General features: G+C 41.0%; 2 protein-coding genes and 1 long non-coding RNA gene across 11 annotated transcripts in view; 1 reads left to right on the top strand and 2 right to left on the bottom strand.

The window, feature by feature from the left end:
- The window catches only part of LOC131134457 (cGMP-dependent 3',5'-cyclic phosphodiesterase), a 201,588-nt gene extending 201,062 nt beyond the window's left edge, over nt 1–526 (bottom strand). Inside the window, 1 exon segment of the mRNA XM_058079773.1 lies at nt 499–526. The gene's annotated coding sequence lies outside the window, so the exon portion shown is untranslated.
- LOC131134458 (uncharacterized) lies at nt 337–9,765 on the top strand. The gene is made up of 4 exons (XR_009131395.1): nt 337–479; nt 4,122–4,217; nt 4,298–4,373; nt 9,496–9,765. It is a non-coding gene; the product is annotated as an uncharacterized LOC131134458 (long non-coding RNA).
- LOC131134456 (arf-GAP with Rho-GAP domain, ANK repeat and PH domain-containing protein 1-like) overlaps nt 1,742–13,824 on the bottom strand; it is a 53,997-nt gene continuing 41,914 nt past the window's right edge. The window contains exons 28-34 of one of the 9 annotated variants that reach the window (XM_058079770.1): nt 13,632–13,777; nt 13,461–13,543; nt 12,247–12,306; nt 9,344–9,407; nt 7,951–7,995; nt 4,487–4,523; nt 1,742–4,185 (exon numbers count right to left, since the gene is read on the bottom strand). In XM_058079770.1, coding sequence (XP_057935753.1) covers nt 4,503–4,523; nt 7,951–7,995; nt 9,344–9,407; nt 12,247–12,306; nt 13,461–13,543; nt 13,632–13,777 — 419 coding nt within the window. In that variant the 3' untranslated portion in view covers nt 1,742–4,185; nt 4,487–4,502. Of the gene's footprint in view, nt 4,192–4,486; nt 4,524–7,836; nt 7,996–9,343; nt 9,408–12,246; nt 12,307–13,460; nt 13,544–13,631; nt 13,778–13,824 lie in introns of all 9 variants that reach the window. The other 8 variants (XM_058079768.1, XM_058079764.1, XM_058079766.1 and 5 more) reach the window with 8 other exon arrangements.

The following is a 13,824-nucleotide window of genomic DNA, read 5'->3' as shown; positions in this document are numbered from 1 at the left end:
TCCACATGCTAAACCTAAGGTTTGTTGACACATAGTCAACTCCTATTAGGAGGCTAATTTGTAACATCAGAGTGATACTAAAAAACAATTTTAAACAGACATATTAATATTACACATGCGGATAGCCACACTTTAGCGTACAGATAGCTAGGGCTGTTTCTATCACTAGCACCCATTAGTTAGCATAACTAAACAAACCACGTGAGTATATCATTAACGTAGCATATCATACTATCTGTGACTTTGTGTGTTTGGCCCTTTAATAGGGCGGGGCTTGGAAGGTGACGGTGCTACGTCACAAGTGAGCGCGTGAGACTGGGTGTGGCGCTAGGTGAGTGAGAGACGAGAGAGAGCGCTAGCGAGGAGCGAATGGTGTGCGTGTGTTGGCGTGGGTTGTGGCCCACAGCAGCCCGGATGTGAGTGAACAATTAAAGTTGTCCGCTATCAATCAATTAAAGCGACTGAAGTGCATCGGCGACGTGAGTGTCTCTTCCTTACCACAATACCTTAACTGCTAGCATGTCGCTGGGGGCCATAACTCAATCTCCCAACCTTTCCATGCACCTGTTGATTGGCGGGCAAAGCATTGTGGGTAGAACGTGCTTTCAAAATAAAAGTCCACATTGAGGTGAGTAAGAAAGAACAAAATAAATACTTGTTTGTCCTTTTTATGGTCAGTCTGGACCCTATCTTAGCTGAAATGGTTACTAGGTAAATAATATCAATATTGGTATTGGATATTGTCAGTATCAACCACCCCTGTTGGTCACCAGTTCATCACAAGGTACAAGCTATGGGGGCGACAAAGCTCAGCTGGTAGAGTGGTCGTCTCCCAAGCTGAAGGTTGCGGGTTCAATCCTCTGTCCTCCTGTGATCATGTTGAAGTATCGTCATGCTGTGTCATCATTAGGTAGTAAAACGCTTTGAGTGCCTTGGTGGTGGAAAAGGCCTATATAGTACAGTACAAGAAACAGAGTATTTACAAGAAGAACATGTATACTTGCACAAACATTTATAGCAGGGGTCTCAAACACGTGGCCCGCAGGACACTAGTTTGAGGCCCCCGCCTTGATATGAAAGTTTAATGTTAGTGCGGCCCGCGCAAGTTTGATATGGATGCTGTATGGTATCATGTACCCAGAAAAAATTATTACGTTTGATTAATGTTCATGTTAAAGGTTAAATAACTGTTAATAGTTATCCTCCCTATCCGTGTGGAAGTGGTAAGTTTTTGGCTATTTAAGTTTAAAGGAAATAACTTGAAGGCTACCGTTTAGGTCGCTAGCTCTCTAGTTTGCGAGTTAGCATGTGTCTCGAGACCCTGCAGTTGCGCAATATGTTGTAAATAAAAAGAGTATAAATGTGACTATAGTCGTGTTTTGTCACGTCTACAGGGCTCTAATAATGCTTTGTTCATTTTAATCTGAAAAAAAATAATTTGTCTACCCACCAACTATATGTGGTTTCTTAAGTTTGTATTATTTGCCGTTTTATTATTATTATTATTTTGGGGGGGGGGGGCCTGATGCGGCCCAGCCTTGCCCAGACCCTAGCTCCAGTGGCCCCCAGGTAAATTGAGTTTGAGACCCCTGGTTTATAGTTACAATCATACAGAATATAATGTAAATCCTTAGTTTTTATTCTGCTAGTCCACTGATGTTCAGCATGAAGCATAGACCACTGTGGCGCTATTTTCATCTTCGGTGTGCTTTGACAGCAGATGGAGGACACCGACACCCACAGGTGCACATTCAGATTTCTGTTGAGCGCCGCTCTTGACCCGTGTGACCCGCAAACACCCTTGAAGCTCACTTTACATTTATCTCCGTCTTCCATTTGGCCCACCTTTGAACAGCTCTGTTCTGTCTCAATGCTTCTGATTTATGCAACTGCTGCAATGACCTTTCTAGTAAAGGCCATTTTAAATGTGTGTGTGTGTGTGAGTGTACAATTATGCATGAAGCAGTGTTTATCTCCAGTGGCTCTCGTGTGCGTGCATGAAAAGTGAAGGTCTCGCAGTGTGCGGGATGCTCGCGGGGATCTCCGGTGTGTGTCTTGAGGTACACGCTGACCCTGATGTGTCAGTTCTGCTTAGAGAAATGACCACGGAAGCTGGTGGACCACCGTGACTCAAACATCCTCACATTAGAAGCTCCGCAGAACCCCTTTAGGTCCATATGATCACTGTAACCCCTCCGCATATATGCCTTTGACACGTAGCCTCAGGGCACATCTATAGGCTTCATTCCCTGGCTACAACGCAACACTGACAGAAAACCTGCAGGCGATGAAAAGTTAACTCCTGTGTGTGTGTGTGTGTGTTTTCACAGCTGTCACATTGTACTCTCGTAGTGTACAGCAACACAAACACACAATTAGCAGTGTTTATTAAAGACTTGTGAACATATACAAATATCTCTAAAAATGCTTCTTCTGTATCACCGCTGCATGTACGTTTTAGTCAAATGAACATGGTAATTTTATGTTAAGTACACTTATGGAAGTTTTACAATAACTTTGTTTCCTAACAATAAATAAGTAACAGAATGACATTTTGTCTTTATTAGTGCTCGTGATATAAGAAAGGCCACCGTGGATGCAACATTTTCTTTAACCTTCCTCTTGTGTTAGCGTCGGCACCGACCCGTTTTTACATTTTAATGCATAAAAAGAATCACATAACATTTGTTCATCGCATCAAGGCTTTTTGACTTTGTCAGGAAACTCTATTTCAACAAAATAAACCCCCCCAAAAAATAATTTTTACTACATTTTAAAATGGTGTGGTTGAAATTATGACCACTGTATTGTTAGGGTCAGTTTCGACCCGGTAATAATAATATTATAAAGCAATATTTTGAGCCAAAACTGAAATCATAAGTGTACAATTAGCCAACACAATGACAACCAGCTCCTCTTCTCATCATGTAAGCTTCAGGGGATTCTCATTTTGACCCCTTTTCCAGTATACCAGCAGAAAAACAGACATGTGAGGTGAATTCACTCATTTGACTTCACATTTACAATTTAGATCATGGAAAAAAATGACAAGAAGTACAGTGAACCAAGATCTGGGCTAAATTTTTCTATATCCCTTAGTAATAGCCAGGTAACAAAAGAACCTTCAATTTATTAATATCATTCTTTTGAGGTTCATTTTTACCGTTGTTGGAAATTGAAATGGAGGGGTATAGTGACAAAAAAAGGCCTACATTCCCACACCAAAAGTATTAAAACCAACATTTTCAAGAAGGTAACCAAGATATTTGACGGTAACTTATTTTTAGTGTATTTTATAGCTGATTTAATACATGGGTCAAAACCGACCCGGTAACATAAGAGATGATACCAGAAAGCTAACACAAGAGGAAAGTTAAGGGTAAGAATTTGCTTATTGTGATTATTATTATTACGCTTTTGGGCTACAATAACAAATCATACACTAAAAACACTATATAAACAATTTACTATTCTACTGTTTTTTTTTTCAAATAAATAAGATTTTGCAAGTGTGCCTGACCTACAGGTGGTACTCCTGACAGGCTACTGATGTGCAGTCCAGTGCTGCAGGACATTACAGTTAAGAGATTGTTTCATAACTCCGTTTTTTTACACGAAAATACAAAACAAGTGGACAGACCAAATGGTGTTATGTAAATGCTTTGAAATGTGGCCTTTACAACACAAACAAGGACACTCTGACCGAGGTCTCACAGTACAAACACTTATTTTGCTTACAATAGCAATGATTGCATGTTCAACTGCAGGGTTACCACTACAATTCTTTATGGGAATTATACAGAAAATACATTTCAGAACGAAAAAAAAAAAAAAAAAAAACACTACTGGTGTAAATCCTTCTTGAAAACAAACATACTGTAATAGGATTGAATACTTCCTTCAGACTGTCCTTAATGCAGTAAAAAGTGTGGAGTGCAGGCTGAGGGCTCACACTTGACCCTTGCCAAGCTGAAGGGAACCAATAGGATGACAACACACGGTCAAACTGTCACCTTCGACTGTTCAGGAACAAATACAGTGCACCCGTTGTCCCGTTGTCCATTTATTGTATCTTCTGGTCCAGTTCATTTCATCCTGTTACTTCTTTTCGCTCCTTCAAGAGTCACAGACTGATGATGTCACCGGAGTGTCGAGAAGCCGCCTGCCGATGCCGACGCCGTGCGCCTGCCCCTTTAAAAAAGATATACAAGCTGAAGGTGAGCGCTTCCATTCCATTCCATGCCCGCAATTAAATCCATTAAGCTGTTCTGACTAATAATTTTCTTTTGGATTCCAGATTTGGTGGCACCATGGCAACCGCATAGGATAGGATGCTGCTCATCAAAAGAACAGTCCATGTCCAACATTAAATGGTGAGATTTTTCTTTGCATTTGGCAACATCTATTCCAAACTGCATCAAAACATAGAGATCTTGCTAGCACGTTTTGAAAGGAGTGCTTGTATTGTTTGTGAAAAATATCTCACCTGAGTGCAGCGTCCACTATCGAACATCTCTAAAGAGCTGAAAGATAAATGGACAAACGGTAAAGACCATAGGCAGGCAGGCAGGGAGGGGAAGAGGGCGGAAAGCTTTAGAACACATTCTAGAACAGTGGTCTCAAACTTGCGGCCCGCAGGCCAAATGCAGCCCGCAAGACGCGAGTTTGATGCCCCCACCTCGATACGAAAGTTTAATGTTAGTGTGGCCCGGAAATGACAGCTTAAAGCTGTGTGCACACCGTACACAATTAACGCGATTTTGCCCCGCCCTAACAGCTTACCCTGTTACCCCGCCCTGTTTTGCTTTGGATTAGCAATGAAGCTACAGGCTTATGACGCTGGGTACAAATAAATGCAGGAAATGATTTGGGAAAAAAAAAACGGAAAATACACGTCAAGATAAAGCATCTCATCAAACATGTTGTTAAAGTTACGACGCTGCTCCCAGATGGAATTGAGTACGATGCTAACTTGCTAATTGGGTAAAATTATTAAGTTTCATTAATGTTCATGTTAAAGGTTAAATAACTGTTAATTCTGTACATTTGAATCTGAAAAAAATAATTTCTCTACCAACTGTATGTGGTTTCTTACGTTTTTCTTATTTGCTGTTTTATTATTATTTTACTTTTTTATTACTGATTGATTTATCTTCTTTATTCTTAATTTGTTTATTTTTTTATATTATTTTGTGTATAGAAAAATACAAATTAAGATACTTGAGTGGAACAGTGGAATGTTTTATCAGAGATTTTCTTGTGGAAAACCGGAACCAAAGTACTGAAAAAGTGTAGGGTATCGCAGAAGCAAAAGCATTGAAGATAGCATTTTTATTGATTTTTTTTCAGTTTTTAATAAATGCGTTTTTTTTTGTTTTTTTTTTAAACCTGATGGCCCGGCTTCACCCAGAACCTAGCTCCAGTGGCCCCCAGGTAAATTGAGTCTGAGACCCCTGTTCTAGAACGTGACATGATTCAAATTGATTCAACCGTCAGTTGTAACTTTTTGGTTGATAAACTTGCAGTAATAGTAGTAGTAGTAGTAGTAGTAGTAATAGTAGTGCTTGAAATCTTCAAATATATTCAGGGTGTTTGTACCTTTTGAAAATGATTGGAACGTACAATGAGGGTTGAATCATTTGAAGTGCGAGTGAAAAGCAGAGAACCTTGAACACCCCACTGTATACTCCGTATGCCAATACTTCCATCCACACACAGGCACCAGAACCCGGCATCCCAAAAGCAATCAGAGCTCCTGTCAGACCCTTAAAAATGATTAAATCAATGGACTTGAAAGATGAGAATCGATAGCTCCAGCAACGTCGCGGTGAAGAATAGCATTGCCGGCGTCTATACGGAACTCATCAACACTTGGGGATGGCTGATTTTGTGAAGCATTCTGGATGGTTGCACTAACCGTTCTCAAAAAAAAACAAAAAAAAAGGAGCGAGCAGATGGAGTGGATGATATTAATGTTTTTGGACTGTTGTGGTCAGATGTCTGCGTGTTTGTAATAGAACCTGACAAAAGCTACAGAGATGATCTTGGTCAGGTTCCTTCCAAGTCTAAAGTCTACGAGGCTGGAGGGCTGCAAAACGCTATGGCAGCAGTGCGACTTTAGAGATGGCCTGCAGGCACCAACTCCTTCTTCTTTTGGTGTTTTTGAAGCTTCACTAAGTCCTGCCAGAAGAACTTTTCCCACTTCTTCTAAAGGGCAATTTGGACACTGTGCAGTCGTCGCTTCTCCTCTTTCTCTGTGTTTTTTTTTTAGCGCAGGATGATGGAACTCGTTTAAATGGTATAAACTCATAACTCAGGAAGCTGCAGCAAAAGGTTTGACAATTAAATCAAAGATGAATCAGAAAACAGAGATGATGTTGCTTCACGGGTACAAACCCCAAATTCTTGTCCTGGTTGACATATTGGAATGTATGTCAATGACTCTAAGCGTATCAGAACTCCGGCCTGTCCTTGAATATGGCCCATTAGTCCCGTTTAGTCGCTATGAATGTAAATGAAAGTATGAATATAATATGATACATTGTAATGTTCTGTGAAGCACACAAGACAACATTCATTCATTTTGTAACGCTTTTCCTCACAACGGGGTGCTGGAGCCTATCCCAGCTGTCCAAATGTCATTCATTCATTTTCTACCGCTTTTTCCTCACGAGGGTCGCGGGGGTTGCTGGAGCCTATCCCAGCTGTCTTCGGGCAAGAGGCGGGGTACACCCTGGACTGGTCGCCAGCCAATCACAGGGCACATATAGACAAACAACCATTCACACTCACATTCATACCTATGGACAATTTGGAGTCGCCAATTAACCTAGCATGTTTTTGGAATGTGGGAGGAAACCGGAATACCCGGAGAAAACCCACGCATGCACGGGGAGAACATGCAAAAAGGGTGGAATTGAACTCGGGTCTCCTAGCTGTGAATCCTGCGTGCTAACCATTCGGTCGCCGTGCAGCCCACAAGACGACAATAGGTTTTTATTGCAGTTTTGAATTATCATAGGGCTGCACGGTGTCCAAGTGGTTAGCGCGCAGACCTCGCAGCTAGGAAACTCAAGTTCAATTCCACACTCGTCCATCTCTGTGTGGAGTTTGCATGTTCTCCCCGTGCATGCGTGGGTTTTCTCCGGGTACTCCGGTTTCCTCCCACATTCCAAAAACATGCTAGGTTAATTGGCGACTCCAAATTGTCCATAGGTATGAATGTGAGTGTGAATGGTTGTTTGTCTATATGTGCCCTGTGATTGGCTGGCCACCAGTCCAGGGTGTACCCTGCCTCTCGCCCGAAGACAACTGGGATAGGCTCCAGCACCCCCTGCAACCCTCGTGAGGATAAGCGGTAGAAAATGAATGAATGAATGAATTATCAGTCAACCCATGCCAAGCTAAAATTCAACTCTGAAACCTCAACATCACTTCCTGTCCGCACGCCACTCTGCTCTCCTGGCACTGGAACACAACAGCTCACAGCAACACACATGAAAATGAGGCTTATTGTGTGTGATTATGTATGTCTACTATATTTGGTAATGAGTAAAAAGGTGACAATGGGGTGTTATTTCATGTCTTGAGGGTTCTAATAATGTTAAAAAAGTGTATTTAGAAGGTCGCAAACATGTTTTATATGCTCCATTTGATGATGTGTACCTAAAGACGTGCGAATGAATGCATTAGAGTCATTTTGGAGTACTACTAAGGACCAAGGTTGAGGGGGGTTTGTACCACCAGTTGAGCACCACCATCTCTGAATTAGCTCCAACAGCTTGGAGCCGTCTGCTTGTGCTGAGATTGGACACAGTGATCGGTAGGTTGACTCACAGCAAGCGGATCTTGGCTGAAAGCTGCTACGCTGTTCCGCATCTCATTCTCACTGCCACGCAGCGGTATCAGTGACACATTACCGTGACGCGTGTCCGGCAACGCGCGGCTCACCCGGCTCGGCTGGAGTCCATCCTGAGGCCACACGTCGCCATCATTCTTTAGAGAGGAGCAGAGTGACGACAAAGACAATGATTTTGACACCATCTATGACCTGCGGCTTTTATGTGGCCATCGTCCTCTGTGCTTGGTCATGTCGGGCTCCGAGGGCTACAACAATCGGGTAACACAAGGACAGGACAGGGAACCTTTTGTTTTCTTCTTATTGTTATTTTTACTGTATCACATTCTTTTGTTTTGATCACTGCATGCAAAGGTTGCAAGCTGTAGCTATAACACATTTCTTCCTAAATCCCATGTATACTACTACTGCAGTTTCATATAATAAACACATATAGAGACTCTCATGACGATATAAATAGCACAGGCCTGCACTATGTTTAGATCTTCAGGGCGTTTCTATTTGGTTAGAATCAACCTTACATCATTGCTGATTATTGCCGATACCGTATGCGCTCACAGGATCAAGGATACCATCTGATGGAGACAAATTGTTTCCTTAGTCGATTAACCTGAAGAATGTGGTTTCGATTAATCGGTTAGTCCCTAAACAAACCAAATCAATATGAACCAAAACACACCAAAAAAGGCAAAAATGTTGATCACTGTCAAAGATGACGTGTGAATATCTTGTTGTGCCTAAACTACAAAGATAATGGTAATGGTTAGATTTCATTTGAACATGCATCAGATTACAATTGAGTGCATCCCATAATCAGTTCACAGTTCCACATGTCCAAAAGGAGTAGGAAGAAGCAAAGCTTATTAAATCCTACCCCTCCATCTGGTACTTTTACAATCAGTAACTGGTACATTTGTTCACTTCCTGCTTTCCATAATACAGTTTAAGGTTTGTTTGTTTTTTTTAAATCATCTACCTCGTTCCGAAGTACTTTTACAATCAGTAACTGTTACATTTGTTCACTTCCTGCTTTCCATAATACAGTTTAAGGTTTTTTTTTGTTTTTTTTTTTTTATAATGTACCTCGTACCGAAGTACGAGGTGATAATAGGTCTGCTTTCATGGATGACTAAGGAAATTTAAATATATTTGCTTTTTTTTTTTGCAAATTTCCCCACTGAGAGACGAATAAAGGCATATCTTATATCTTATCTTATTTTAGAGACTGAAAACAGAGCATTTTTACAATTTAAAATTACAACACGATTAATGAAACACGGCATCAAAATAAATGTTGACTAAATGGATAATGGATAAATCATTGATTCATCGGTTAATTGTTACAGCCTTTAATCCGATGCTCAAAGTGACACTATTGGCATCTGGAAATAAGGACGTAACAATGGAGTTAATACAGCTTCCACTCTTCTGGGAAGACTTTCATGCATCGTGTGTGTATGTGTGTGTGCAAGAGGGAAATCGAACCTGAATACTCAGAAAGGTAGCATACCACTCCCTCATTTCTGGCTGCGTGTCACAACACAGATACCTGCAAAAAGAAAAAATGAGATGATAGGTTACGATGTTCATTCATTCATTAATTCATTCATTCATTCTCTACCACTTGTTGTGTTTAGGATCATGGCTGAGCTGGAACTCAGTCCCGGCTGACGCTGACAAAGAGGCAAGGCAAGTCACATTCCTATTCACACCTATAGACAATTAAGCCGGTGATTCTTAAATAGCGGGGGGCACGAGGGGCAGTACATTCATGCTAATGTACAAGTTGTTGCCAACTTGGCGACTTTCTTGCTGAATCCAAACCCTCTTGGAAACTTGGTAATGGTTTTATTTCATTTGAACATGTATCAGATTACAATTGAGTGCATCCCATAATCAGTTCACAGTTCCACATGTCCAAAAGGAGTAGGAAGAAGCAAAGCTTATTAAATCCTACCCCTCCATCTGGTACTTTTACAATCAGTAATTGTTACATTTGTTCACTTCCTGCTTTCCTAATATATAGTTTAAGTTTTTTTTTGTTTTTTTATCACGTACCGAAGTATGAAGTGTTATGAGCATCCAATGACATAATGGGTACCATAGTAAGTGTCAATATAGTGATATATATAGCACATCATGACTGGTTCAAGACTCTTCATCCTTGTATTTAGCAAACATCAACTGCTTGTATTGTTTCTTGAATTGGCTCATCGTTGTGCATTGTTTGAGGGTCTTACTCAATCCATTCCATAGTTTGATTCCACATACTGAAATGCTATGGCTTTTTAACGTAGTCCTAGCATAGAAGTGTTTCAAATGTACTTCTTCCCTGAGATCATATTTCTCCTCTCTTGTAGAGAAGTATTGGATGACATTTTCAGCTAATTGGTTATTTTTAGCCTTATGCATTATTTTAGCTGTTTGAAGATGAACTATATCAGCAAGTTGAAGTATTTGTGATTTTAGAAATAAGGAGTTAGTACGTTCTCTGTAGGCGGCATTATGAATTATCCTTACTGACCTTTTTTGCAGTACATTTAGCGAGTGAAGATTGCTTTTATATTATTATTACTTATAATTGTACTTATATTCTCGAAACGCAACTAGCAATAAGTCTAGCTACTTTTCCAGCATAGCGAAGCTCTACACCCCCTCCACATCCAAAGTGCAAATCAGGGGTGTGAGACTCCTGCCATGGAGGGCCGAGACACTGCAGGTTTTCTTTCCAGCTGGTCACTAAAGGAGGTGATTTTAATGATCAACACCTCCTTCAATTGGCGGGAAGGAGCTCATCAATTAAATCACCTGCTGGAGAAAGCGATTGGAGAGAAACTCTGAAGTGTCGCACTAAGCATGAAGCCGCCGACTCTGGATGTAATTAATTATTACACTGTCGAGGCTTTGAGAGGCCCGAACCAAAATGAAATATGAAAGCTATTTTATTTTGATGAAGTGATGGACAATTTTAAATCAATCAAAAATCAAGTTTATTTTTAATTCTAAACGTAATACGGGTGTTTTTACTCACTTTTTGGTCTCTCCAACGAGGTTATAATTCTTTCCTACAGCATCTGTTACATCATACGACAGCCAATAGCGACTTTTCTTACTGAGGAGTTGGCAACAACGTATACAGTACTTGCTAGCAATCAATATTAGAGATTTACATGGTGATATCGAACGACTCCAAATTAGACATTTAAATGTACAGATGATGCTTTTGCTTTTGTACGACTCAACAAGAGACAGTAGCTATTTCCAGACAGGGGCATGACAAATAATTAAGAATCATTGAATTAAGCTAAAAAATTAATTAAGTTTTTTATGTGAATTTATGGCGTATATCTGTCCTTGTACGGTACAAGAATCCTTTATGCAACTCCGGTTGCCATCATACAGCCCTCCGAGTCCTCAGCAATGCTGCGGTGCTGAATAAATAGCTTTTAATTATACATGATTTTTTGCTTTCAGCGCATATTTTGAATAAACATTTATTCACTTGCTCTCTGTTGAGACCTAACAAAAACAAGGATAGATAAAAAATACATATATGTCGAACAGGAAGCGGTCCGGTAAGGAAAACATATTTGCCCTCCCCGTACACCCAGCCTCTGAGATACAGCTCTTGTATTGGATCTCATTAGATTTTGCGGGTGTACCTAATGAAGTGTGAGTGAATATATTTGCCCCCCCTTCCCCGTACACGTCACACGCATACACACATACCTGATTTCTCCCAGCTTTGCGTCATGAGACCCAACAGAGCCCATTAAAAAGCTTGCATGCCAACAAAACAGGACAGTCACTTAAACAGATTCACACTCGCATATTATTCAGTTGATTTGATTTGAGTTTGTGGATTATTATGAACAGTAATAGAATTAATCAATCTGGCTTCCGCAGAAAAAGAGAATACATTTAACCGTTGATAAATTCAATATGGCTGAGTAATATATATTTTTTAATTTTTCCCCTTTAATTAAGATTTTATTATGAGGAACTCAACACTGGCAGCTTTTCCAGTGCTTGGGGACCAGTTGGTGAAGTTAAGTGCCTGGCTCAAGGGCAACACCCTGCTGCATTTCTCCTTCATATGTGACTTGCCGATGGAGCACAAAAAAAAACAAAAAAAAGAGTGAGCAAACTGTGAGACGGAAGCAACAACACTGCCATTACTCGGGATGATGGCGACTGCTGTTGACAAGCTGTAATCTGGCACACACATGGATGAACACGCAACATACCCATGCATGTCCTACAACATGCTGTACAATGTCAACCAGCTGCAGTAGCGCTAATACAGATGTGTGTAATTGTTGTTTTTATACTGTTTATACAGTATAGAAGCACATCAAAATACATAAACAGGCAAAATGGCTACTCACCACTGCTGTCTTTCTGGCTTCTCTTGTTTCTTACTCTCGTAGACAACCGTCAGGCCCCAACTGCGATCAGGATTTGAACATAGCTTGGTTATTTGCATGACATTTTTGGGCACAGCCTGCCCCCTACAGGGCTTTCTTACAGCATATTATTCCGGTCACAACATTTAACTTTAAGCTTGTATAAAAAATATACTAATTAGCACATCAAACTGGTCAAAAAAGGTACCAACATAATGTAATATGGTTTATTAACATATTGAGAAGCTGTGTGCACTGCATATATTAGCATAGCTTAGCTTAGAAGCCTGATGACTTTCTATGGGCGGATGAGGAATGTTGCACGTCGTCCCTCAGTGCTCTTTAATAGTATATTTATAAATGGATAGTCAAGTAGTAAAGTCATTATTTATTGGATTGTTGATCATAGAGGTGTTGGTTTAGTCTGGATATGGACACTACAGTATGGGGGGGGTCAAACTCATTTTCATTGAGGGTCACATCCCAGTTTCCCACATCCCAGTCTCCTCTCAGAGGACCGCTTGTAAGTTGAATATAGTGTATATGAATATAAAAGTATAATTTGATTTCAGGGCCTCGCAGCAAGGAAACTCGAGTTCAATTCCACATTCAGCCATCTCTGTGTGGAGTTTGCATGTTCTACAATCAGTAACTGTTACATTTGTTCACTTCCTGCTTTCCTCATAGTTTAATTGTTTTTTGTTGGTTTTTTTTTTTTTAAAAACAAAACGTTAAAACAAAGGGGCGGCACGGTGTTCGAGTGGTTAGCGCGCAGACCTCACAGCTAGGAGACCAGGGTTCAATTCCACCCTTGGCCATCTCTGTGCGGAGTTTGCATGTTCTCCCCGTGCATGCGTGGGTTTTCTCCGGGTACTCCGGTTTCCTCCCACATTCCGAAAAACATGCTAGGTTAATTGTTGACTCCAAATTGTCCATAGGTATGAATGTGAGTGTGAATGGTTGTTTGTCTATACGTATGTGCCCTGTGATTGGCTGGCCACCAGTCCAGGGTGTCCTGGGATAGGCTCCAGCACTCCTGCGACCCTCATGAGGATAAGCAGTAGACCCTAGCTCCAGTGGCCCCCAAGTAAATTGAGTTTGAGACCCCTGATTTAGGGGAACTGAGGGGTCGAGTTCAATCCCTGATTCAATCCCTGATCTTGCAATCGTGACGTGATTCCATCATATGCTCTCACCACGTGGGAGGACGGAGTTTCTTCTTGATACCCAAGTAGATTCTCAGGTTCCTTACCGGCCAGTCACGTTCCGGACGGTTGCTCTGGGAGACAGAAGAGACGAGGTGAAGGAGCTGGTGTGAAAAAGTGCGTGGGAGGAAGCGTTTGCACGCGTGCTTGTGCCAATCTTACTCTGACTTCCTTGTACATCCGCAGTGAGCTGGAGTTTAGGATAAAATATCGGTCGTGGAAACTACCCGAGGAAAGTCCTAACCCCAGGATGCTTCGCTCCTCTCTGAATTTCATGATGCCGTGTTTGGATGGGTCAACTTTACTGGCTGGAGAGCATGAAGAAATTAGCTTTTATTAGCAGATCAGAGGTCAA

This window comes from Doryrhamphus excisus, chromosome 8, assembly GCF_030265055.1.
Source record: "Doryrhamphus excisus isolate RoL2022-K1 chromosome 8, RoL_Dexc_1.0, whole genome shotgun sequence".
Taxonomy (NCBI): domain Eukaryota; kingdom Metazoa; phylum Chordata; class Actinopteri; order Syngnathiformes; family Syngnathidae; genus Doryrhamphus; species Doryrhamphus excisus.
The sequence above is the reverse complement of the archived record's forward strand: the minus strand, read 5'-3'. Positions and strand labels throughout refer to the sequence as shown.